This window comes from Vombatus ursinus, unplaced genomic scaffold, assembly GCF_900497805.2.
Source record: "Vombatus ursinus unplaced genomic scaffold, bare-nosed wombat genome assembly UNPS02014932.1, whole genome shotgun sequence".
NCBI lineage: Eukaryota > Metazoa > Chordata > Mammalia > Diprotodontia > Vombatidae > Vombatus > Vombatus ursinus.
The window spans coordinates 6,016,826-6,044,658 of NW_020954710.1; the positions used below are offsets into that span (position 1 = coordinate 6,016,826).

Genomic DNA, 27,833 nt, shown 5'->3' on the forward strand with positions numbered 1-27,833 from the left:
GCGTCTTTGTGGGGATGCCGTTCACCCATAGATCCATGTATATATGTGTGCACACATGTGCATCACCCATAGATCCATGTATATATGTGTGTACATATATGCACACAAGGGTTTATGGGGATGCCACTCACCCATAGAGCCATGCATACATGCATGCACACATCTGTGGGGATGCCATTCACCCACAGATCCATGTATATACGTGTGCACACATGTGCGTCACCATAGATCCATGTATATATGTGTGTACATACACGCACGCACTTGTTTGTGGGGATGCCACTCACCCACAGATCCACGTATACATGTGTGCACATATGTATACACATATGTCTGTGGGGATGCCATTCACCCATAGATCCACGTATACACATGTGTACATACATGGACGCACGTATTTGTGGGGATGCTATTCACCCACAGATCCATGTATATATGTGTGCACACATGTGCATCACCCATAGATCCACATATACACCTGTGTACATACATGCACACACGTGTCTGTGGGGATGCCATTCACCCACAGATCCACGTATACACGTGTGCACCCACACATGCACGCGTGTGCATTACAGCAGCTGGAAGAGGTGAGGCAGGGAGGCTGGACAGAACAGCTAGACCGTGGCCACTGAGCTGAGCCCGAGAGGACACTGGGGATCCGAAGCAGGGGCAGTGAGGGGGCAAGCACATCCCGGCTGGCCACGAGACGGCCAGAGCAAATTTTTTCTTGGCCTCTGCGTGGTAGTTCTTCTCAGTCAACAGAGGGACATGGAAGGCCTGGGGCTGGACAGACTTTGGGAGATTGCCTCACTCAACTCCTTCACTTTTAGGAAGAGGAAATTAAAGGCACAAAAAGCCAGGGACTGGTCTGGGACGACAGAAGGGGTACGCTGCCTCAGCACAGTCCGGACCTCAGTGCTCTGCCTCCAAAGCCAGTGCTCTTTCCACTTTACCACACTGCTGGAAGAATCAAACCCAAATAGCCCCCCACCCCCTTCCCGGTCCACGGGCGTGGGACGTGGCTGCCCACGGGCTCTGTGAGGAGTGGAGGCATAACTGAATCCTATTGTCCAACGCCAGGTCGACTCTGCAGGGTGGGCCTCCCCACCCTGGACAGGCAGTGTTGACGGATATGGCCACACAACAACCTGGGAGGTGGGGCTATTTCTGACCAGGCTGGAGACATGGTCAGGACTGAAGGAGAGCAGCCCCCCGCACACAAGGAAGGAATGAATTGAGACCTGAAGTACCTTGGAAGCAGCCAGTTCCTGGGTAAGATCCTGGATTTTCTGTTGCTGCTGGACCAGTATCTCCTGGACTGAGGCTAACGTCGCCTGTAACTGAGTCACTGTGCAGGAAAAAAGCAGTTACAGCTCAGTGAGAGCGGCCCGTGGAGCTTTCCTCCTCTCTCTCTCTCTCTCTCCCTGGCTCTGGCTCTCTCTAATTTATCGAGGGATGCTCCCTCTCCCTCTCTCCTCCTTATAATTTATCTGCACTGTGGGCAATCTACCTGCACTGCGTCTAACCTCCAGTATTTCCAGTTTATCTCGCCTTTGTAGAGATGTCTACAGGCAACAGTATATCCATCCAAAACCTCTCCCTCCTAATTAGATCTACTCAGGATTTGCTCAGCTCTCCCAACTTCGAGGGGGTTTGCATCATTCATCTAGCGGGGCCTCACACATGCCCTCGTGGAACTAGCAGAGAATTTCCAATTCCGAAATTGAACGATTTCCCTTTCCTTCCTGCTAAACGCCGCCCAGGAAAGACTAAGAAGAGAAGAGTGGGTTTCTCCGGCTGCTCCTCCCTGGTGCTCCATCCCCTCCCAAGGGTCACGGGGGCTGCCCTCCCCGCTGCTGGCCAGCCGCCCCCATCGTTGGGTGCACAGACTCCAGAAGGCTTCTAAGGCCAACCCCCCACGAGCCCCAGGCCACAGCCAGGAGAAACTCTTGGCCTGTGGTTTGGGAAGCAATTCTGCTCGCTTTTGTTTTTCAATCCAGAACTTCCATCCCATCAACAAGTTCACAAAGGAAAAAAGAAGCCCACCGGCGTGACAGGTTACAGCTAATCTGGGCCATCGCAAGGGTGCCGGGTAATGAACCAGAGCCCCGTGGAGTCAATAACAGAGAAGGTGGCCGGGGTCGCGGGAGCCGCAGTAATTACAGGCTCTCTTGACCCCACTTTGAATTCTTAGAGGGAAGGGGGAAAAAAATCACCGAAAAACCCCCCTGCAAACCTCGGAGAAGCAGAAATTAAAAATGAACTTTACAGCCCCTAGAAAGGCTGTCATTTTATTCCCCTTATTAATATTCTGAGGTTGGGAGCCTTTCCGTAAAAACATAATTAATTGAGGCCGCGCCGACAGTAAACAAGCAATTTCAAATTAAACCGAAATGACGGCGGCTTCATTTGCAAATGTGAACAGATTCTCGAGCAGATAAATGAAGTCACCGCATAGAGTGGAGGAGGAGGGTGGGGGGCACTCGTGGGGGGCTCAGAGGGGCGAGCTGATGGAGCCATCAGTCTCTACCTGTCTGCGTCATGCTGCCGCTCATCTCCGAGATATTCGCCTCGATTCTCTGAAGCTGCTTCCTGTCCTCCTTGCCTCCCACGAGCAGAGGGAGCAGGTACTTCTGCAAGAAGCAGGACAGGTGTCAGCAGTGATCACTTGCCCCCAGCTCCCGGCCCCTCACTCCCCACAGACACCCTGGCTCCCCTGGACCTGCTCTTCCTTCCCTCCAAAGCCGAGTCTGGACACACACCTCACGAGAGCTGTCTCAAAGTCAGGGGAGAGGCCAGGCTCAGAAGACCGCCATTTCTAGGGCCCTCTGCTCTGCTGGTGGCTTACTGCAAAGTCTCTGGCTACGGAGGGGCATCGCAGGAAGCCCACCCCTAGTCTGTGAGCTCTCAGAATGACCCCCCAGTAAACCCCTCCAGAGCTGGACTCAAAGACAAGCCCTCTGACATACGAGAGAGAGGGGCTAAGGGAGGTACGGAGAGAAGGAAGGCGCTTCCAAGAAACGAAGGGTCAAGCGACAAGCATCGGCAGGGCAGAGAGGACACAGGAAGAGGAGGAGGAGGAGGAAGGCCCGCCCCGAGCCCCCTAAGCACCAGGCAGGTGACCACGCAGCCTCATCCTGAATGGGGAAGCCCAGTCCTCACGTCAACTCTCAGCTGGCAGCTCCAGGCCCACCAGGTGTGTCTAAACTCTTCCCTCGGACTATTGTTGACCTAGGCCCCACAAAAGGAGAAACAGCAACTTCTCCATTAGCAGTTTCTTACTGGGGAGGGAAAAGGAGGTGACTCACAAGGGGTTTGTGGGAACCGCTCCTAAGTGAAGCTCGTCGTTTCACATTTCTACGCGAGCACCTTCCAGTCTATTCTGCTAAGTGCTTTTCCCAATGGCTGGTATCAGTTCTTGCCCACAAAGTTCCCACTCGAGTGGAGACTCGGACAGTCCAGAGGCAGGAAGTGAGTGGATACTCTGAGCGAGGGTCCTCCTAAGGAGGGAGGATCATTTACCCAGCCCCCCGGCATAAGCTCGGCCTCTCTCTCACTTTATAACCACCTTTTATAACCACACCTGGGTGGTTCCTTTCATTCATTCATCTCTTTTCCTACTCCCAAGTCACCCAACCTCTCAAAGGCAACCTAAAGGCTGCAGAGAGAGAAGGTGCAGACAGGCACTGACCTCGGGAGTTGCCTCTCCCAGTGACAGCACAGTTCCTGGGCCGATCCCCCATCCCTCGCCTACCTTTCCACTCCCACTCCCCTCTCTCTCTAAGGCCCAGAGGGAAGGAGACCAGAACTTACTACCCACATCCAAAGACACGTCTTCCTGGCTATATCAATGGGACAGTCCCAGGTCCTTGGACTGCACAATGAACAGCTATTTTGCCATTACTTATTATCTATCATATGAGGCACTGATTTGAAAAGACTTTGAGGAGTTTACTCCTCTTTCTAATTTGACAGTGTTTAAAATGCAGTTTTCTACGTACAACAAATAACACATGAAGGAGAGGGCCAGGACTGGAGAACTTTTGTTTTGAATTTTTGATGCTGAAACATTTGCCTCTGGCACTGGTCTTTACATACAGAAAGGTATCTGCTGTTTTTTAGCCAGCCAACAGCTTTTGAATCAGGCAAAAACTAGGAGTCCTGAAGCGGAGGTGCACTGTAAGCAATGTGAGTTTAACTCTCAACAAGTTTACCGAATGGGATCGAGGGGACTCTGGATTCAAGTGTGGGTTAGACTAAGGAACCTTTCAGGGCCTTTCAAGGATAGGATTCTAGGAGGAAAAGCGATCCTGAATATCTCAATGAAGCACTCACAGAGGCGAACAAGGGCAGGGATGGTGCAGAAAGTGCCCCAGCACGGTGGGAACAGTGTCCTCCACTCACTCTCTCATCCCTGTGTTCTCAGGCACCTCCCACCTTCGGGGGATAAAACTACTCAGAATGACTCCAAACCACAGCCTGGCCTCCTCTTGGTCAGACCGCTAGCTCCTTCTGGGAAATAAGGGCCAATCTGAAGGGCATCTTTCGGTGGGGCCATCAACTTTGAGATCCCATGTTTTTGCATGAAAACTCTTAGCAGATTCACAGCCTTCTTCAATGAGCAGAATGTGTTTGTTTATGAATAACACCTTAGACTTATATGCAAAAGAATGTAATATACCTGCAATATAAATGGCTGAAGGACAGATCTACGTCTGAGACCGTCATGCTTCTGATCACACTGGCATCCACAGATAGGAGAACCTGAGCTATCTATCTATGGCACCCTCTGCACCTCTCACTTGTCACATTCGAGTCCATAACCTGCTAGCAGGGAAATGGTCATTGTGACCTTTCCTTGCTCTCTGGGGGGGACAGGGGAGGTCTTCCTGCACAGACAAAGGGAGGGATGCATAGAAGCAGCACGCTTGGCAGCCTTCTCAGGACCTCAGCCCCGAGCCACACATACCTTGTAGAGCTGGTGGAAGCCAAAGGCGATGCCTGCCATGATGATGGTCAGAGCCCCATAATCTCGCCATCTAGAACCTGTAGGGTCTAACGGTAGGAGAGAGAGAAACACAAGTGAAGAAAACAGACACCACAGTCTCCTTCCAACTGGAGGGGAGGGAGAGGAAGGAGGAGCTAGCTTGCCCAGGGCCACAGAGCTAGTAAGTGTTGAAAGCAGAATCAGAACTCTAGTCTTCCTGCCATCGAGGGCAGCCCTCTGCTCACTGTGGCCCCTCGGGAGTCTCCTCCGTAAGCGAGAGAAGGACAAAGAGGTGGCCCTCTTAGAAGCAGAAGCAATACCACAAAGGACGTTCCTGCCCAGGACACCATTTGGGCCCTCCCTCACTCAGGTGAGGCACGATGCGAGTCCACAGCAGGGCCCACTCGCCTGCTCTGCCCCTGCTGCTCTCCATCAGCACAACGGTCAGCGCTTGGAGAGCCTCCAGAGTTCATGGGGGAACCCTTTCAACCAAGGCCCAGGGTCAGATACCTGAAACTCCAAGGCCACGTCCCCTAAACGGCACTCCCATCACACTAATGTCACAAGAAAGACAAGAATCTGGAAATGGATTTGGGAGAAGAAAAGAGCAATAGGAATTGTGACCCTCATTAAAAGAGCATCAGAATTCAGCTGAGCAAAGCAGAGGGACTAATTCTTCTTCTCACCAAATGCAACCAAGAGCCCCCTGTAGTTTCACGCCCTTCCTCCCCTCCCCTCCAACACACACGCATGAAGCGGCTGGCAAGGCCTTCACGATGCCCGGGGTTTTCATTAATAATCCAGAGGCAGCAGAACGATCTTTCTTAAAGTTCAGTAGCAGGATGTGGGCACACACACCGAGGGGGCCTCTGGCCAACAGCCCAGCCAAGGCAGATCCATGACCAGAGCCTTCCCAGGGTTCGACAGAGGCACCCCCCCTTCTCTCCCCCCCCCCACCCCCGCTCAGCTCTGCTCAATGGGCTTCTGCAGAGACCGAGGTTCCGTCCATCGATCGAGATGCCTGGAAGTGTCTTTCCTTGGCCACCACACTCACTCACCCACGCACTCCCTCAGTGCCTGTGGATTTCAGATTGAGCTCTGCCAAAGCCAAGACTTGCCCAGAGCCGCTTTCATAAAGTAGTAACTGGGAAGTTCTCCCCTAAACTTTCCTCTCAGGGTCTAGGAAGCATCCTCCAAGAGATGCCGCCTAACCAGGGTGTCCAGATATGTGGAGGCCCCCATCTGTCATAAAACAAAGGCGACAATCTCTGGGAAATCACATACCTGCTCCTAGGACCTGAGAGTTTTAAGAAGGCTCCCAAAGCATCTGGTCCAACCCATGCCTCAAAGGAGTCCCCTTCACAACCTCCAAGCCATGCCTTCATCCACTTTCACTCTTACTTAATTAGAAAACAATGAGCCAACTAGAGAATTGGTTAAGAGCATGGAAGGCAGTATTGGCTGGAGTTGGCTGGCTCTCTGACCTTGATCTTACACAGTGCAGGGAGTCAGAAGGTCAGCTTTATGTGCTTGTCCCCTGGCCATGCTTCTAATAAATGTTCAATATTAGGAGAATGGAGACAAGAAAGCACAGTGCCTCCTTAGGACAGTCAGTATTCAGCTGGGCTTTACTTAGGGCATGAGCTATCCATTATATGGCCTTAGACCTGAGAGAGAGCAGCATTTCCATCCTTGGCATGTACTCAGAATAACTAACTACACCCACATTTGTTACTCCAAAATCCACTGAACACACACAAGGTAAGAATCAGCAACTGGGTTGAAATCAGGAGCACCAACCTTCAAAAGCACATTCTTCCAGGCTCCAAGGGGTTAAAGGCATGCCAAGAAGAAGAGTTAGCTTCAGAGCTGCTCCCACCTTCCAAGCGCCCTGACCCCGGTGCAGAATTGAGAAACACCTGTAGATGCACCCTTCACCTCTCTCATCGCTCCCTCCGTTCCTGTCATGCTCACGCTAAGAACATTTTATTGCCCTCTGGTTTTCATTATTAATGAAAAGGGACCAGAATGATCTTTCCTAAAGTTCAGAGAGTCTATAAAGAGAAGAAGCTGAAATGCCATTTGACTCGTTTTGGAGATGGTGATACAACTCTGTCTGGTGGCAAAAAGGGAAGGAGAAGGAAGAACAGGCCTGGGGAGGGCTCTCACTAGCCTGAGGTGCTTTCAGAGGGAAGGAGGACTCAGACTCCGCCACAGTGATAATGTTCTCCAGGTCCTGGTCCAATTCAGTTCAACAAATGTTTATTAAACACCTACATCTGGCAAAAGTCCTCCTTCCATCCCCCCCCCACCAAACCCCAAACTACTTGGCTTCTTCCCTTGAGCTCCTTCCCCCCCATTCCCTCAGATCTCCCGTGGGAATCAGAGAAGAGACCCAGGGAGGACACAGAACACACGCGTCTCCTCCCTGAACCTCCAGAACCCTAAAGAGAGCTGCGAAGGCCAGGCCAGTCGACCTCCTGCTCCATGAGCTGTGAGCTCTGGGAAGAGAACCTGGGCATGGACACAGACCAGCCTCGTCTACAGGCGATGACGATTCCCCAGAGAGAAGGCGGAAAGTGGTCAGGAGCTCAAGAACCCGGAGACCCCGAAGCCTCCCGAAGCCAGAGCAGGGCTTCTCTTTTTTACCCAAGGCCAGATTCGCAGAATGAGACAGGAATCTGCTGCAATCAAATAGCACAGCAGAGCAACAAGAACTTGCCTTTCTATTAGGTATGGACGGGCAGCACTAACTAGCTACCAAGTCAAAACAGTCTTCAAAAGGAGACACTTGGGATTCCAAGGAGCCATCATGACCATCTTCAAGAACAAGGAGAAGACGCCAACCTGCAGACCCCCAGCGCTGGTGAAAAGTGCTCCCTGCCTGCCCCCAGGCCCAAAATGTCTCCTTCCTCATTCCCACCTCTTCAAAGCCTCAGCTTTTTTCAAGGCTTAGCTCAAGGTCTGGCCTCCTCCCTGAGCTCTTTCCTGATCTCCCCATTTATTTGGGTTCTTCTCCCCCACTCCGCCCAAAAGTACTTGATGTTTACTTAGCATACAGTTTACACTAACTCATCTGTTGTGTACACAGCCCCAAGAGAATCCAAGTGCCCTATGAGCTGGGAGTGTCACACTTCTGACTCTCTGTCCCCAGTGCCTAGTACAGGGCCTGGGGCCCAGCAGGCACTTAAATGCTTGATGAATGAATGAATGACACACTTCAGTATCCCATGGACAATATTCTACCTTGGGTCCTTCGGGATTCCCTAAGGATGCTGGGACCACAGATTTGGAGCTATGAAACACCTCAAGAGGCCGTCTGGTAACAACTCTCTCATTTTGGAAATGAAACGGACGCCCAGAGAGCTTAAGGGCCCTGCCCACAAACAGGAAGTAGCAGAGCAAGAATCGGAACCCAGATCTTCTGACTCCACAGCCGGCTTTCTCCTTCCTGTCCCCTATTGCCTTCTCTACCCTGAAGGGATCCAAGCTCCTGGAAGGCAGGAATAACTTAAATTTCATCTTTGTATCTCCAGCACCTCTCACGGAGCAATGCACCGGGTAGGTGTTTGATAAACATTTGCTGAACTAACTGGACTAGGATCCGGGAAACACTACCTATGTCGGCCAATTAGACTGGCCTTGCTGCTTTAGGGCACAAAACAACATAATGTGAGCGTGAGGGCCGAGTACAAAGAGCACTTGGTACACCTGCGGTCAGGAAGCCCTGAATTCAAATCCTGCTTCAGGCACTTACTCACTGGCTGGGTGACTCTAGGCTAGTGTGCCTCCGGTTCCTCAAATGTAAAATGAGGACCATAATAGCATCAATGTCTCAGGGTTGTGAGGACCAAATGAGATAACTGCAAAACGTTTTGCAAACCTTAAAGTGCTCTGTAAGAGCCAGCTGTCATCATGAGTGTTACTGTTGTGCCGTGTGCATCCTGCTCCCTGCCCTCGGAAGCCTGGGCTCCGGCCAGACCTCACCACACGAGCCTGACGGCAAGGGTTCACGTAGATGCTAGCGCTGCTTCATGCCCTCTGATCATGTGTGTGGTCATGCCACTCAAAACAGCAAAGAAGCCTCCAAGTTGAAGAACTCTGCTCATAGCACAGACATTGTAACAGCTCCTGAAACATGCTCCCCAGCCTTCCGAGTGGCCCGCGTAGGTGGCGGGGCTCAGCAGCTTCCTGCCCACTCACCTACTGCAAAGCCGGCCGCCCCGGACAGGCAGGGACCAAGAGGGCGGTGCTGCGGAGGACTGGAAATGGCACTAAAGACCTGCATCTGAAATGCACCGTCCCACCGTGACACTGTGCTAACAGATGATGGGGGGGCACTACTGTGGCTCAGGGAGGCTTCTGAGGGCTGGCGTGGTTCTCCGGCTGCTCCAGATTCTCATCAACTTAATAACTGTGCCCCTACAGGGCGCAGGATTCGGCACCCCTCCACCCCGGGCCACTGACCTGAACAACACTGCTAAAAGGGGACGAGGCCTGGGCTAAGCCCTGCAGGAGTGGCATTTAGCCCACCTGCCTGTTCCTCATGCCTGTAGCAAAGCAGCCCAGGCAAAGTTGTTTCAACTAATACCCCACTTTCACAAAACCAATTAACAATGGCAGGTGAGGGTTTTCCCTTTAGTGGAAAGTGAAAGTTACAAGTCAGAATGGCAGAGAGACGTCTCCTACCTGCTGTTCCCCATCTCTTGATGGACTGTCCTCCATGCCTGAAATCATGGCTAGTATTTATGTAGCACTATGAGGCTGAAAAGTGGTTTATATGTTATCCCACTGGATCCTCTCAGCAACCCTCAGAAGTAGATGCTTTATTATTGTCACCATTTTACAGTTGAGGAAACTGAGGTAGGGGGAAGGGCAGTGACTTGCCTAGCTAGTAAGGTTTCAGGAGGATTTGAGCTCAGACCATCCTGCCTCCAGGTTGGTGCCACCTCAGTGCCATCTCCGGTTGGCCCCTCAGAATCCCTGGCTTTCCTTTCCGCTCCAGCACCAACCACCTGCTATTGTCTATCTTGTACTGGCTTTCGGGAACACGGATATGTCCTCTCCTCCGGTAGGGTGGGAATGGCTTCATTCTTGGGATTCTGTTTCCCTAGCACCAAGCGTAGAGTCTGGCACACAGCAGGGGCTTAATAAATGCTTATAGATGGATGGAAGACAGGCACTTTGGAGGTTTACATGAAAGGACAAGTGAGACAGTCTAGGTAAAGTATTTTGCAAGTCTTAAAGCAATACATAAACATCAACTGTTCCTATTATTACTAGTGCTTTGTGGTGCACACACATGATCTCACATGGCCTTCCCACCTCCCTGTGAGGCACAGAACATCACCATCATTTTCCAGAAGAGGAAACAAAGGTTCCAGAGGTTAGATGACTTGCCCAGGGTTACAAAGCTATAAAGGAGACCTAAGCAATGTGGGGGTGCCAAGTCCACTGGTCTCTGTCCCCTGCCAGCCTGCCGCGGATGACGTGCATAAATGTCCCCAGATCACGGGGCGCTCCCAGCTGTTCTCCCTCCCTTCTCCTCCAGCGGGGAATCTTGTCTCACCTTGCTCTTTCATTTAACTTCTAATCCACTTTTTAATCCATGTCTGTTACTGTCGTTTTAGCGCACTTATACCTTGGCATTTCATTACACCGTTTCGCCTTGTTCAGTAATCATTTCATGTGTATTAGTCTTGTTTCTTCAACCCAACATTCAATTTCTTGAAAACAGGGGGCGTGTTTGATGTTTCTTCCCTATACCCCACAGCACAGAGCACAGCACAGCGCTAACTACAGAATGGGCCCTCAACAGATCCCCACTGACTGACCGGCCCAGGGACCACTAGGCTTGTCTTTTCTAGGGGTTGGCCACATCACCGGAAATCTTGGAGAAGCTGTGTCCGCTATCCAACAGGCCCCTGGAGAAATACACTGACTTTAACATGAGCCTAAGGATAAAATTATTAAAAAGGTGAGCCTATTTTTTAATAGTATAGGATGAATTTCAAGGCTCCTGTTGCCTGGGGGGGGGGGAGCCAACATCCCACTTGATGGATGACTGGGGGACAGACTAGGAGGAGGGGAGCAGGGTCCTGCCCCTCTCCTCACCAACCTTACCTGAACCCTAGAATAGTCAAGAATGGCGCCACAGAGACTGGAAGAAGGAAAATCCCATAGGCCTGGTACTAGCCACGGGTCTTCAGTAGTGGGTCTCGGCTTGGGGATGCACCAGGCATACACAACTTATAAAAATAATCAGCACTAAGGTGAGAGGTGGGTGGGGCTGATGACCTCACTGAAGAGCTCACAAGAAAAATCTTTCCCTATCAACAAGGAAAAATCAAAAGCTGACTTATTCACAGATACAAAAGAAAGATATTATTTTCTCCCTGATCAAATAGCCCAAATATTTAACCTAAGTTAATGGTAAAAGTGTCAATCATTTATATTTGATTTCAAAGACAGGCTAGTGAATGAATTAATGAATAAGTGAATGAAATAAACAAGGTCATGGGTCAACCTAGTGTTTTTTAAAGAAACCCTTTAGGCCAAGGTATCATGGACACCTTGCAGAACTGATACTGATCCCATGCACATCTCAATGCCACCCCCTCTCCCACCCTAATTTCTATGAGTGTGAATAAATGGAGAGCAAGCCTAAGTTTGTGGTAGCCTGTCATTCTTTTATTTGACCAACACCTATTGGGTGCCTACTGTGTACAATGAACAGTAAGTGCTTACTGAATGAGGGAATTGCCTTCAGGCTCACCTGATGCCCTTCACACACTGAGCCTACTGGTCTAAGCTACACAGTTGGCCTGGACCAAGTCTCCCTTTGGCACCCACACACCACCTCCATGAAGCATTCCACGAGTCCTCCAGCCTCCACCAGCCTCACTCTTCTCTGGACTCCTGAAGTACTTCTGATTTTTCCTGGGCATTCTGGCCCTTAATCAAAAGACAGTGTTATACAACGTTAACAGGTGTGTGTATGTGTGTGTGTGTGTGTGTGTGTGTGTGTTCAGAACAGAGACCCCCACACACACTCCTCATGTATAGCTAAGCAAGGCCCTGAAAGTGTAGCAGGCCCTCAATAAAGACTGACCGCACTGAAATGATGTCATTACTCTAGGTTCCCTGACTCATTTTACCTGCACTTGCTAAAATCTGAAGGGCAATTAAATTTCCCTAATAAGGGAAATGCTGAAAAGGAAATACAGTTTCCTCATCAGTAATTTGCCGATGCTCCATGCTATGCTTCTCTCTCTGGGTTGCCGGGATGCCCACGTGAGATAAGAGTGGCAGGAGCCCTGAAAACCATCCAGGGCTGTCCAATCATCCCCAAGCTAGGGCAATTCCTACTTTATTACTCTTGTGCTCTTAGCATGAGCTGGCTCTGCCCACAAGGAAGACACCCCAAGAGCTCAGGATACAAGAATATGACTGTTCTTGAGCTGCTCATGGAGAAGAGAAGAGACTGCTGGCTGAAACACAGGCCCCAGGAGATCCCTCCAAGGTCACTCAGGGCATCTCCAACAAAACCAGGGAGGGAGTCCCGCCTTCTCATCTTGTGTGTCCTTCTGTCCTTCCAAAGGGTCAGTGATGGGGGAAATGGAGTGCCAGGCCCCTAGACAGCAGCTCCCGGGCCTGGGCTATGAGTACATCTAAAACCAAAAGGAAGACGTGTGTGTGGAGGCCATAAATACCTCATGCAGGGACACAGACAATGCCTTGGCGATAAGCATGCAGATTGCACACCTAGTTCAGAAACTCCCCTGAGTTTGCTTGTAATTAAGGGGGTTAGAAATGTAAAAAAAAATATATAAACCCAATTAATCATTTAAATATTTAAAGTCAGGTTTTCTCCTCACTCCAGGATCAGTATATTTCATAAAGCCAGCAGCCGACAGCCCTGGTTTTTACTGGGGTTCATTTCAGAGCATGTTTAAACTAGTCAGATTGAGTGATGCTTCCAGCAACTAATCGCATGTCAAATAAAAGATATTTTATGTAATAAATTACCGCTACAAGTAATTCAAATGTCATTTATCAGTTTTATTATCAGTCAGGCAAAGTCTTGTTTCTCTATATTAATCAAAATCAAGCTTTTTTTTTTTTTTGGAGCAGTTTTGACACCTCTTGGCAAAAGTACCGAAGGGAAAAGACAGAATTACCCCCATCGAGCTGAGAGGAGCCATATAACGGTTTAACAAGAATGAAGCTAAAGGGAGAGAACTAAAAACTCAATGTATTTAAAATTATAATTACTAGGATTTTTACCCCAGTGGCAGCAACAGAAGGATTTTTCCTCTGCTAGAATGCTTCTGATTTTCTGGGTAAGGAGAATTTTTAAAATATACCTATCTGGGAGAAATCTCAACACGCTCATGCTTTTACTCCAAGAGGTGTGGGCATCAGAAACTCTTTTAAGCAAGTGAACTGCTGGTTTTCCTCTCACCCAAAAGAGTCTTTGTTTAATCATGCTAGTCCATTGAACCCAGGCAAGTTCACTGAGACTCTGGCCCAACTCTCTGACCCCCTAAAGCAATTTGTTCTGAGCAAAGAGTAGCTCGGCATCCCTGGAGACCTATTTATATTAAGCCATGTAAGGTAGCAGCTGGAATCCAACAGATGTGCCTCCTGCAAGAGTTCTGCCAGCTGCCAGCGCCCATCCTCAGCAAGTGCCGTAAAAGGCTGGCCCAAGGACTCGACTACAGAAAAAGGAGTGAATCCCAAGCCGCTGGCTAAAAAGCCCCTGGGAAGGGTGCTCAGTGACCCGCAGCAAACACCCACAAGCTGAATGATGCAGAGCAATGCACCCAGTCTAACAAGTGGCCAGAGCCAAACACCTCAGCTGGGTTTCCTGCCCCGACGTGTGTCAGTCTGGTCAAGAACACAAGCCAGGAATGTCTGCCCTATCTAATCCACAGCCTCCTCTACAAGAGAGCAAGGGAAGGAGAGGGGACAAATGAGGTCTGAGGCACAGATAACACGTATCCCCTTTGTGCCTTATCCACTGGGGAGGCCACTGGAGGGCCTCACGAGACCCCACCCACATTCCTCTAGTAGTGGCCTCTTGGCCTGTTGCTCGACCCAAAGAGAAAGGGACAGGGCAAGAAAAGGTAAGGGAAAAGGATATCAGCTACTAGGTGAGCTTTGAGACTTACCCTTAAAATTAAATCAGATACTTAAAATGATTTTAAAGCTTGGGGGAAAAAAAAAACAAACAACCAACCAACCCATGATATCCCAAAGCCATCTTCTGAAGTACCCAGGGAAGATGAAGACAACACAGGAAAAACCTCCGGAAGGAAGGCCAACAGGCGCCCCTGCGGAATTTCTTTAAAGGAACCAAGAAGGAAGTTGGCTATTTATCAGTGCCAAGGGCCTCAGCCTAGTCTGTGGCACAACGTTCCATGTGACCCAAAAGGGAGCTTAGTGACTGCTGAGATATTTTAGGGGTGTATGTTGCTGCCATTACCTGCCATAATCTATCCTTCTAAAATAGTGTTCATAACAAACCTCATGATTAACATTCATACACAATTAAGAGCAATTAAGAAGAAGGATTTTTACATTTTAACCGGGAAACCCCTAAAGAGACCCTACCACAGATGAATGAATGAGCCAGGATCTTAAAATTTTTTAAAACTAAAAGACTTATCAAGACTTGCTTTGATAAAAATTTTAAATAATAAGAAAACAAATGATCTCACTGAGCAACCAGAAGTGGAAGAAAACTTTCCCTGGTAGTCAAGAGACTTCATATTAACTCGAAACAGTAAAATGGGGCAGCACCAAGGCACACACTGTCTGAAAAGTGGGAGGAGAGAACCAGTACAAACGTGGCCTCTGTGATCTCTTTAGTGTAACAGAGAGGCCTGGAATGCTACACTCAGCACTGGGGGATGAAAAGGACAAGGTGTACCACATTCAGCTGGAAACTGCCTCTCGCAGGATTTCTCCCTGAAGAGAACGATCTGTAAGCTACCTTGAGAAGGGAAAGGACAGGGAGGAAAGTGACCCCAGCCTGAGGCAGCCAAGAGGTCCAGAAGGCCCAATAGGGCCGAGGCCACAGCGGCAACGGGTGACTTACTGTATGGCTGAGGCATGAGGTGAGGGGGCTGGAGGGGCACCATCGGGGCGGAAGGGCCCGAGGACTGAGACTCATCGGCAGCCGTGCCCGACTGCTGGAAAGCCAGGTCAATCTCTTCATCTGTCAGCCCTGAGAGGGAAGAGGAAATGATATGGGGTTAGCACCTCTCTCCGCTTGCTGTGGCTCGAACGCAATCTTTGGTGAGACAGAACCCCCTCAGCTGCAGAACGTCAAGCGTGGTGATTCCTGGGCTGTTGCCTCCCCGATTTTGGATTCTCTGGAACCTCTCTCCGCTGCAATTTAACCTTAAGCGACAGAATATTAGCCTCAACGCTGCTTCCAAATGTGGCTCATTCAATTTCCTTAATTTATCCTTGAGTTTATTGCTGCTTTTGAAGTCGCTCCGTACTGCAATTCTCCATTCTTCCCCCGAAAACAGATACCATCAACTGCAAATGTGGCTCATTTTAATCTGTAATGGTGTTAAAAAAAAGAGGGGAAAAAACTAACAATAATGCATGAAAACAGACAGGGAAACAAAAAACTAATTATTGGGTGAGACGACTAATTAGTCTAGATCGTTTCCGAAGACGGGAATAATTTGCTTTATTTTATGACAAATGCAGAAATAAAAAGAAAAATCAGGACTGACTGTGATTAGTATGAATGGGATATAGAATGTAAAGAAGAAAATAAAACAAGAAAACAGATCAAAACAAGGCCAGGCCCAAACTTTCAGATGATTATTGCTCCAGCCTATGATAGGCTGTCGCCTAGATCGCCTTTGGCTAGCGTCTGACTCTCTCTCCTCCGCTCTCCCCTCTCCCCGTTTCTTTCTCTCTCTTCTCTTCTTGTTTCTCTCTCTCTCTCTCTCTCTCTCTCTCTCTCTCTCTCTCTTTCTCTCTCTCTCCTCTCTTCCTCTCTCTCTCTCCTCTCTTCTCTTCTTGTTTCTCTCTCTCTCTCTGTCTCTCTGTCTCTCTCTCTCCTCTTCCAGCCACTTTGCACATGGGACAGTGGGGAACATCAGGGCGCCATCTACTGTGGCTACAACATGTGGAGAGGATTTCCCCATGAAGGAATAAAAAGCACATGAAACCCTTCCCAAGGGCAACATCTGGGTCAGGCATAGAGCTCAAGGCCTTAAACCAGGTTCACGACCACAGGTGCAGGAGAGGATGGTAACTGCAATGGCCTGCCCCAAGGAGAGAAGACAGAAGGCCTGGGCTCTGGAGAACTGAAGAACTTTCCCCCAAGATGAATCAGGGACGTTCGCTGCGCGTGTGTGCCAGAGCCCGGGGCTCCTGAGCAGGAGAGCAGGCGGGGGCCACTGCCAGCGTGCAAACACTGCCCGGAGCAGCCCACGCCGTTCCCGGAATCCCAGTCTCCAGCCCGGCCACAACACAGAGCTTTTAAACTGGAGCAGAGAGCTTTCCACATCTGGTCTGCAGCTCTGCATTTTGGCTCCATTAGAGGCTCACAGCATGGTCTATTTGCCCCTAGGGGTAGATGAAGCACAAGCAGGTTCTGAGGATCAGCTTCTTCAAAAGCGTGGTGCCTCGCACTCTGTGCCAAGGGGCTAATAGATGGAGCATATTAGCGCTTTAAAGCATAGCCCTGCCCGGCCCCATCCTGGTGGGTGTGCGTCCAGGCCACGGGATCTCCTGCTGCTGCCCAGGAGGGCTCTGGCCCCTCTTCTCTCCCCAGCTGACCTGGCCACATGTGATCCCACCAGGGCTGTGCTCCCCTGCAGACTGGCAGGCAAGGCCCTAGGAATGGGCCAGATAGGAGGCATTCATCATTCTGCTGACCCAAGCAGCCTTGCTACTTGACCTGGCCTCTCACCTCCAAGGATGACCAAAGTGAGTGGCCAGGAGGACTAGGCCTTGTGACCACAGTAACCTGAGGCCCCTAAACAGTGGTCCTTATGGTCACAGGAAAGGAATGGGGACATGGCCTCAAAGGCCTACCGACCAGGTAAAAAAGACGTTTTAACCAGTTCATAATCAGCCATTAGAGGAGACAGCCACACATGCCGACGTCAGCATGGGCTGCTGGTCACTGGCACACAGCAGAATTTTATAAACCTGGTGGTTCGCGTGCCTTGTCAGCCGCTGGCTGCAAATGAGGATAATTTTCCCAAAAGGAGCATTCAGTTGCATTCTCATTTTCCCTTTTGGCTCTTTCAAATATAAACAAGTATGATAATGTTTAACGCTGGGGAAATATACAGTAAGTTACAGGCAGCGCTCCAGCCGTGGGAGCTAAAGCCGGTTAAAGGGACAGGACGCTCTGCCCAGCGCTTGGCCCTGCAGCTTTGCTGCAAACTGTTTCACCACTAAAATGTGTCCTTTGTACTATTACAGACATGCCCACTACTGAGGCCGGAGTGAAACAGGATGCCCCAAATGCGCACTGCCTGAAATGCCCACTTCCCCTAGTTCACTCAGTTTACAAGCATTAAGTCAAACAAGATTTGTATTCATAAAACAGCTGGCCAATTTACCTGTTGTTTTTTTGTTGTTGTTGTTAGAATAACATAATATTAGCAAGAAAATATAGAATGTTAGCAAGGGATCAGTCAGAGCTGAGCGGGAAGCACAGAACACAGAATGTCAGGGCTGGGAGGGGCCTCCGCTAGTCTCGAGCCCAATGCCCTCATTTTACAGATGCCAAGGTCAAACGGCTAACTAGTGGCAGAGCAGAGACCGCGTCTCCTGGCCCCGTCACTCTTCCACTACGTCATACCGAGTTATAAGAGAAAGGGGGGCAGGAAGGAGATGGAACCTGCAGCTCTTCAAGTTTACATAAAGAGGTTATGATACCGACTCCTCTTCCTCCAGAAAACTTCAGACTTTCCCTTATCATAAACAAGTCCATGAGGGACCAGTTTACCCTCCCCAGAGGCCATAAAGAAAATGAACAAGTGGATCCTGGCTGTAAACTCAACATTGACAATTCTGGAGTAACAGTGTGACGGCAGAGAACGTCCTTCTGGTCCCAGCCTGCTGGTGTGACCCCCACTAAGAGCCAGCCACCCCTCACACATCAGTCTCTATGCTTCACTGAATGTCCTCTCTCCCGTCTCTCTGTCTCTGTCTTTTTTCTGTAGATTGAGACACCTCCATGGGACGGTCATTTTCTCCCAGTCCTGAAGTGTCTTTGCCTTGGGAGAAGGATGACACCAAAGTCCCCTCACTCCCACCCCCACCCCTCACAAACAATGGGCATCTTCACAGGCCCAGTGAGATTAAGACCACGCAGGCTCCAAAAGGTTAAAAGGAACAATAAAGGAGACTGCCAATTGTAAGTGAATTATATTTGGCTTTGAAAGCTGAGGCACTGGCTATATTATGAAAGGCATCTCTTTGCGTTGTTTACCATCACCCTGACTAATGCAGACCTTTTTTTTTGTTTTAAATAATCTCATGCAAATTAGACACACACACTTCCTTCCAGTTGATTGCTATCTGCAAGGAATAATCTAACCGCAGAGGGTACTGAGCAAGGGATGGAGCACACTGGCTTCCTAATCCTATGGCATGGAAGCCTTCTCCCCCTCTATCTCCCCCTCCCCAGGCTCGCTAATTCTTCCTCAGAGCTGCTGCCTTTGGAAGAATTAGTCATAATTTTCATAAAGCCTAAAATTTTCTTTTACGTTTCAATTTGCATTCTATTACACCAACTGTGTCCCCTGCATTCAGATGCTCTCTCAGGAACTTCACTGCCGCCACTTGGTAATTTTCAGGAGCCACCAGCCCCTCTGAAGGCTGTCGCCCTGGTCACTTAAACCTAGAATCAACAGAAACTGAAGCCGAGAAAGACCCATTGGGTTATCAGGTCCAGCCCCACTAGTTCTGCCAAGGAGAGCCAGGGAGGAGGTGGATACTAGCTGCGAGGGATGGAGGGTGGAGGCTGAGCAAGCGGGAGGCTGATGCCACCAGAGCAGAAAACCCGGGAGCACTCCACCTTCTCAAAAAGCCCTGGAACGAGGGCTCGGGAAAACTTCTCTGGAAGCTGGCTGCCAGGCTCCATTCTGCCCCCGCTCTGGGAGGACAGCAGCCACCGGCTCTAGAGGCTGAGGAGGTCCCCCTCCTAAGAATGCTTTTGGTTTGGAGAGCCTTATTGCTGCTGCGTCTGAAACAACAGCCTCAGGGCTGGTACCATAGCTGTGCCCCCTCGCTTTTCTCTTTTTAAGCAGAAAATAAACAATTTTATTTTGTTCTGCTTTTCTGAAAGGTTTCTGTTATAAAGTAAACAAAACAAGAAAGCAGTTGATTTTGTGGGCTGGAAGGAACTGTCCACCTGCTGCCTCAGGGCCCTCCCTCAGGCTCCTGAGGCCCAGAAGCCACCTCCCTAGGACCATGGGTCTCCCGGCTGCCCCTCCTCCAAGCAGCCTCAGAGGTGAGGACTGAGAAGGCGAGTGTAGGAAGCTGCTCACCAAGCCCCAGCAGCTCACGGTGCTCAGTCAGAGTTTGTCCTAGGCAGGAGGCCATTACCTGGCTCTGCAGGAATAAGGCTGGGGAGCCAGAGGCTGAGGGCCAGGAGGTTCCAAAGGTGCTTTGGACTCCTGGTTCAGGTGACCCCTGGGGAGCACAGGGGCACACAGCCATCGAAGTCACAGTTCCCCATCCCCCAACACACACACACACACACACACACACACACTCTCTCTCTCTCTCTCTCAAGCCAGCAAGCCATGGCAAGAGAGAACTTCCCTTGCTGTGGGGAAAAATCTCTCTGAATGAAAAGAAAAATCAACTCACCCAGAAAAGGTTGAAGGGGAAGAAAGAGAAGGTTGGAAAAAGTATTTTTTTTATTTTATTATTAACATTTTGTTGGAACAGTGGAGTGCAATAAGGCCTCACCGAGGCTTTAAAAGTCGTGGGATGACCTGGAGACCCCTATTTCCCAGTGCCTTGTATAAAATTGAATTTTTTAAACATAAATTACACGTAATGACGACACTGTAAAAACTAACAGTAATGGAAAGCTGTGCTGTATTTCATTAGCCTGTATTATTCCGTGCCACCTGATCCAGCCGGGCCTTGTTTATGAGTTAGTGTGTTAGCAGATGCCGATGGAAGCATTTGCTTCGACCTTGCTCTTCTCATTGGGGCATGAAATTACGACGGCAGCACCTTGATATTACAGCCATAAATACAGTAAACTGCAAATTTAAGCCAACGGCTCCTATTGTCTCTGAACATAAAGCTGATCGGTATTTATTTAAAAGGAGAACAAAAAAAAATATTATATATCACCTTGTTTATGGGACCTCCTCCCCACCCACCCACCCTCCCCCCTGCCCCGCACCCCCTAACCTGCCTGACTCACTTGGTGAAAATATTCAACAAGCTAAAAGCTGGTTTCCTTTTCTTCTGATTAAAATATTCTTAGGGCACTCAGCATGGTCTTTGGGGGAAAAAAGCTACAAATACTATCATCCTGAATGGAATGTATTTATTTGAGGATCTGGTAGTGGGATTGTTCTCCCCCTCCCCAATTCTAAGAGATCTTGATGTGCAAAATTCCAAACAAGTTCTTGTAACTTCCCCCTCTCTTTAAAGGAGGAAAGTTCAAATAACAAGAGAAAAAAGTTGTCAATAAGAAAAGGAGCTGAAATCGAATGTCCTCTCAGTATCCTTTGCAAAAAAAAAAAATGCTCAGCAGGAATGCTATTTCAAAAAGCAACAAAACACAGCCTCCATCAGGGTGGGGGGTGGGGGGAAAGAAAAAGAAAAATGTCTAACTAAGAATATAATTCTCTTCTCCAAACACAGGGAGCTGGGGGGACTTCCCATTAAAACTTGTACCAATCCCAGTGAACCAGAAAGACAATATATCCCTTAAATACATTAAATGTGGGAGAAAAATCAACACAAAGACAAAAGGACACTGTGATATCACCCAGGCCTGGCTCCCAGCATAAATCACTGTGTTATAAGCCAGGACAAAATGTATTTCATTGCTAGTTTAAAGACAAGAAGCCTGAAAGGTGTGTTATAGACTGGGTGACTAGCCCTTAAGGGAGACCAAGTCTGCTACTCGGATCAGGGCAGTCTTCTCTGAGGGGACGAGGGTCTTCCTTCCCCATGCCTGGAGGTGGGGGTGTAGAGGGGAAGAGACACGGACAGTATTAACATGTGAACACATACAATCTAATGCTGTGTCTGGGGGGCTCAAGAAGGTCATGCAGGAGAGGGTTTGTTTTTTTTTTTAAAATACCTCATCAAGCATAATTAGAAATCACTCCCAAAGAAGGACCAACAAGACATTCAGAAGCAGCCCTGCGTGTATATATGGGACAGCTCCTGGGAGTACTCTCAGCTCTGAATCAGAGAGGACTAGGGTTACAAAGGACAGTGCCCAGGGGAACCAAAGTCACAGCCAACTCAACTCCACTCAAAAGTTCCGGTACATGAGGTTTTGACACCCCTTCCCAAAAGGCAGACAAATTTTCTCAGTCCTACATTATTTGAAACACACCAGTCACTGAGCTCAGCTCCTTCCGCACAAGGAGGAAACTTCCCTATAAAATTTATTGACCTTCTCTGGGGAGTAGTTTAACTAGTGAACAAGACAGAAGTGAGCGGCCCCTCTGTGTAACACAAATTGAGATCTCTCTTACGAGAGATTGGGAGGACTTCCAATCAGCATCTCCGAGGCCTATTTTTAGTTCTAGAGCCTAAAGGTTTCCCCCCTCCTCTTAAGCTAAATTAGAAACAAAGAAGATATACATGAATACTGGGTCATTGACTCCAATGGGTAAATCAAAGGGAGGACAAACACTATCAGTACCTGTCAACAACTGGGCTTGCCTAACAGGGCAAGGCCATGAGCCCACCTCCCTGTACACCGAACAAGTTCAAGGGTGGGGGGGACGGGCTCCGCAACAGAAAAACCAAGGGTTGGATTAATAAAAACCCCACAGATACTGCACATGCAAAAGGCTACCCAAGTCAACGGCATTCACTTTTGCCACATGAGGGCAACCAAATTAACCTACAGGCCTCAACTACACTTCCAGCTTGCTCCCTGCCAGCTCACAAGGCTTCACTTTGAAAAGCAAGGCTTAGAGAATCCTAACTACAGAATTCTGATGCCGAAGTGGGTGGTGGAGATGATTGAGTCCATCTCTCCGAGGCTGGCTGATTGACTCACTCCAGGTCCCAGTTACTTACACAAAGCTCTCCCAACTCACTATTTCCCTACGTGATGAGACTTGACCCCCTACTGATCCATCAGGCATTCCCTAGCTAGAGTGTTTTAGATCTGCAAACTGCCTTTAAAAAAGCATTTAAAACAGTCCTCACAGCTACCGTATAGAATAGATTAGGACAGCTGTCTTCATCAGGAAACAGGGAGGGGCAGACTTGCCTGAGACCCCAGAGCACGGCAAACCAGCAGAGGCCTGCAAGTGCTCATCTCTCGTTGGTCTCCAGCCCACTGTTATACTCATAGCAGCAAGACTCAAAGGGTGTTTGGAAAAGCATGTTTTTAAAAGGCAAGCATCTGTTCTATTTTGACACATCCTGGCTGCCCAAATGTTTCTTTCGGCTCTAAACATTTGCTTCACAAATGGAGACGTTTCCATTATGGCACCAAAACAAACATTTGCTTTGGGACAGTAAAAGACAACTAAAGAGTGTTCCAAACATCTCTCAGTAGCCAGATTCTCAAAACAAGGTTATAGGTTGTAAGGCCTGTGAGCCTCAAGGATGTCAGTGACAACCTTTTTATTTATCTTTTTCAAAGATGAGAAAGCCCCTTTCTCAGTAGGCAGCGTTCCCAACAGCCTTCTCCAACCACTCAGGCACACTAGGAGCCTTAAACTGGAGGCAAGGTTTATCGGGATCCACCCCATTCAGGATCAAAGAATTGGAAAGAGAACACGGCAGCCATCTGGTCCAACGCCGACAACATCGCCTGTTCCAGCCTCTGCTACATTACGTCCAGTGACAGAGAGATCACTACCTCATCAAGTCATGCATTCTAATCTGAACAACTGTAAATATTAGGGAAGTCATCTGGCTGCCTTTAATTTCTGCCACTGGTCCCAGTTTTCTCTATGGAACCACACAAAAGAAATCTACTAAACCTGTCCATGTAACACCATTAGAGGACAGCTGTAATAACCCCATTCCACTCCCTCAGTCTAAACTGACTGGCCCCCACAATTACTCCCCATTCTCTTCACCATCATGGTGGCCCTCTGCTGGGAAGGCTACAATGTCTCTAGGAAAGCGTGGTGCCCAGAACTGAACACAAACCTCCAGATTCCGCCTGGCTAGTGTATCACACAGTGGGGCCTAACCGTGCCTCTCCCTGGTTGAGGATGCCATCTTTCCTCCTATTAGTGCAGCCTCAAACTGCACTAGCTTTGTTGGCAGCTGTTCTGGGAGCTCCTGGTCCATTCCAGGACTTGGTCCCATGACCCAGAGCTTTTCCCACTCAGGATCAGAGAAGACTTTTCATTCATTTTGGTTTTAACCTACACACCGGGCTTGCCAATCATCTGTAGTAATTTTATCTTGTTGGCAAGACAGCCAGCATGGAAGATAAAGGATTGGTCTTGAAGTCAGAAAGATTGAGGTTCAAGTCTTGTCTCCGACAAGCCACTTCACCTGCTGGCACCATCGGCAATTCTCAAAGACTGTGAGGGGCAGAGAAGGTACCACTCTGCTTTACTAGAGGGAGCTCCTCACCAGAGCTCCCCAAATCAGTGAATTCACAGGGCAGTAAAAATGAAAAAAAAAAAAAAGTCATCTTGTGGGTTCTGATCCAAAGTTGGAGCATGTAAAGATTTTGTTGAATCTACTATTTCACTGGACATATAAGTGATCACTCCCAGACTCACACCATATGGAAATCTCACAAGCCGACGTCACAGTCTTCACCTGGATTGAAATATTCAAAAATATTGAGAAAGACAAGAGGAAGTACAGAATCCTGTGCCATGCAGCACGCCTAGAGAGCACCTCACAGCTAACATCAATTAATTAAATGAGTACAATGCATCGCTGGCTAAAGTTATTAAACCAGATGCAAATACAAATTTTTCACTGAGACTAGTATGAGAGATTTTGTTAATGGCCTTGCTAAAATATCTATCCAATATGTCTATGCCATTCCCTTTCTCTATCAGTCTAAGGAACCAAATCAAAAGAAGAAGTGAGAATGGTCTGGTATTCTTCTTAGTGAACCCATGCTGATTCTTGGTGATTACTACTTCCTTTTCTAAGTGCTCAGAAGTTATCCATGTAGTGCCAGAATTCTGCCAGTCGTGATATCAAGCTTTCCAGAATCAAGCAATCAATTCATTCAGCAAACACTGACATCTACTATGTGCAAATTAGTAGGCTTGGCCCATCATTCCATTTTCGAAATTTCGGATATTCAGTTACCTCTAGGCTTCTGGACACATTCTCGATGATCTCTAAAAGCTTACAGGCAGAGGCTCCTATACCACATCCACAAGTTATTATTACCTGATGGGTTAGCACTTAGTACCTTATAGGATCCCAGGTAATTATAATAGCTTCCTAACTTGTCTCACATTGTAAAGTCTGGATTCTCACCCAAAGTCATTCCCCTCCTCATGGAACCCTGAACAAGTCCTTTTACATCTTGATGTCTTTCTGTCTGAAAAAATGAAGATAGGATTTCTTGCCAAGATGTCTGTCTGACTGCCTCACTCTCATACACTTACTCCAGCAAAAACTGGAAAAACGTACCAGACTACATAACAATCAAGAAATCCAATGAGAAACAACAGTGATTGACCTCTTCCACCCCAGAATTGAACAAAGAGCCAGCCAGAAGTCTCTGGGCAATAGGAAAGGGTGTTTTCAGGAAAGCCAATGCCAGCACAGGCAGACATAGCCTCCCAGGGAGAGCAGATAATGGTCAGAGACACTGGTAGCCTACAAGGTTCTTTGTCCAGGGGTATCAACAGCACAGGGCTTTCCTGAGAAAGCCCCAGGGTGGTCACAAAAATCCCAAGATGAAAACCTTAGAACACCTAGGGAGAGGCAGTGCACAGTAAAGCATTCAGACCAAGACAGCCCAGGTTCCAGAAGCTCTAAGATCCCTAGCGCTCTGCCCTTAGATGCCATAGGTGGCCCTGAATATCCAGCACTCTGAACCTCAAAGTTCTGGGGCAGAAAGAGGGGCACCTAATTCAAGGAGGTACAGATCAGTACTAGGAACTCATATGACCCAGGTTGAGACCAAGCAGGGCCAACCACCCAACTCACATAGCAAAAAGCCCCAATTCAAAAGCTAAAGATGGTGATGAGGAAACCAAAGAAGACAAGGACTACTATGAAAAATTGTCACAAATCTAGAGATCCTTGAAAAGAAGGTGAATAACTCTGTAACAAGGACAAATGAAGATAAAAAAGGGGGGAGGAAACATTTTCTACAAGGACCACAAGAATACCTAGAATAAATGAAACAAAAGATTTTTTAAAATGAAATAAAAGCTCTGAAGAAATAAATTAGTAATAAATTGCTTAGAAGGGAAATAGGAAACCTTGCCCAAGAAGTAGATTCTTTGAAAACCTGAATAAACCAAAGAGAAATCAATGACTCTATGAGTTGGTAAGAAATATTAGAATAAAATCAAAAGATTGAAAAATAATAGAAGAAAATGTAAGATCTGTCATATCAAAAACAACTGACCTAGAAAACAGGTCAAGGAAGAATCATTGGATATTCTGAAAATCGTTATTTAAACAAACAAAAGACCAGACACTCTGTTTTAAGAAATCATAAATGAAAACTGCCCAGGTATATTAGAACCAGAGGGCCAAATGAAGAAAGGAAAAAAAAAAATCCCACAATCAACTCCTGAAAGAAATCCCCAAAAAGGTTTTGACATAGGTGAAATCCAGAACTCTCATCTCAAGTACTAAGGATTCCACTAGACCTTGCAGCTTCTATTATAAACTAAAGGAGTTGTTGAGTTATAACATTTCAAAAGGCAAAAGATATAAGCTTATAACCAAGCATAACTTACCCTGCAAAGCTAAATAGAATCCTATGGGGGGAAACGTGGCCCTTTAATGGAAGAGAGGGCTTTGAAGCGCTTCTCACATGAAGACCAGAGCTGAATAAGAACTACGAAATACAAACCTGGGTGTCTAGAGAAACCTAGAGAGATAAGCTGACGTGAGCAATTAGGGGCTCTGTGATCATGGAGTTAACTTCCTAACAGGGACAGACCTGTTAGGGTCCTGAGGGCAGTAAATAAGAAAAACGGGGGGTCTAAGTTTGGATTAGTTTTGTTCTGAGAAGAAAGTTCTGAGTTTTAAGAGAAGAGACAGTAAAAAGAATACACTAATGTAAGGAGAGGGTAGAGCTTACTAATTTCCCATTACAGGGATATACAAGGGCTGAAGGGAACACGCAGGGACGAACCTCACTCTTCTCTGAAATGGACAAAGGAGAGTTGAATGCACATCCACCCACAACATGAAGTTTAACCAAAAAACCAAGGAGGGATAGGAAAGGGGATGCTAAGAGAGAGGATAATAATAGAGAGAAAACAGCTACGAGCAAAACAAACGTCTCGATCCTGAACGGAGGATTAAAGGGGAAAAGGGGGAAAAAAACTATAATCTAAGGGAATAGCTTAGGTTGTCTCTTAGACAACTGGCGAATAGATGAACAGGTTGTGGTATATGATTGTGATGGAATATTATAGGGCCATAAGAAATTAAAGAGACAATTTCTGAGAACCCTGGTAGTACTAACTGATTCAGAGAGAACTGCTCAGAACCAGGAGAATCTTTTACACAAGGACAACAACACGGTAAGAAGAGCAACACTGAAAGCCTTAAGAACCCTGATCAAATGCAGGGACCAACAATGTCTCCAGAGGCCTGGGGACCAGACATGTTACCCATCGCTTGAAAGAAAGGAGATGGATTTGAGGTTCAAGAAAAGCTCCACATTTCTGGACATGCCCACTGTGTGGATTCATTTTTCATGACTAAGCTTATCTATTAAAGGGTTGGGTTTTTTTTTTCTCTCTTTCTCTCTACTTTTAATTGGGAAGGTGGGGTGGTGGTGATACGAAGTGATGCCAAGAAAAGAGGGTCATTAAACCATTAAAAAAAATGCACAGAACAAAAGTTCAAAAGGAGGCACAGACAAGCAAGACAGTTTTGAAAGTAATGTGGAATTTATGATATTATTTTAAAAATAATAACAGCATTTATATAGCACTTAAAGGTTTATAAATAACATGAATTAGAGCTTTAAGTTTTCATATACAATCCTATCTTTATGTTCTGGTGAATATTAATATACCTTCTTGGTATTTAAGTTCAGAACTTCTTAAAATTACTTTTAAAAAAAGGAAAAATGAAAATAACATTTCTCTGCCTCAGTTGTAAAATGGGCATTTTATTATTTTAGCCTGCCTAAAAAGCAAGGGCTGGATTAAAGGATATGAACAGTTAAAAAAAAAAAAAGAATTGTAAACTATTAACAACTATGTGAAAGGCCGCTTCAAATTGCTCCAAGAGAAATGCAAATAAAAATAACACTAAGATCTTACCTCATACCCTCCAAATCAGTAAAGTTGACAAAAGACTGAAGAGTCAATATTGTAGAGACAGCAGAATGGCAGGCACACTAATAATACACCTGTGATGGAGCTATCAGTTGGTCCTATCATTATGGAAAGCAATTTGAAATTAAGCTAAGAAGTGACTGAAATGTTCTCCGTCTTTT

General features: G+C 47.6%; 1 protein-coding gene across 1 annotated transcript in view; it reads right to left on the minus strand.

Annotated features, from left to right (window-relative positions):
- The window catches only part of PEX14 (peroxisomal biogenesis factor 14), a 146,964-nt gene that overhangs the window by 16,144 nt on the left and 102,987 nt on the right, over nt 1–27,833 (minus strand). Inside the window, exons 4-7 of the mRNA XM_027843975.1 lie at nt 15,093–15,221; nt 4,973–5,058; nt 2,534–2,636; nt 1,254–1,351 (exon numbers count right to left, since the gene is read on the minus strand). Of these exons, the coding sequence (XP_027699776.1) occupies nt 1,254–1,351; nt 2,534–2,636; nt 4,973–5,058; nt 15,093–15,221 (416 nt within the window). The remainder of the gene's footprint in view (nt 1–1,253; nt 1,352–2,533; nt 2,637–4,972; nt 5,059–15,092; nt 15,222–27,833) is intronic.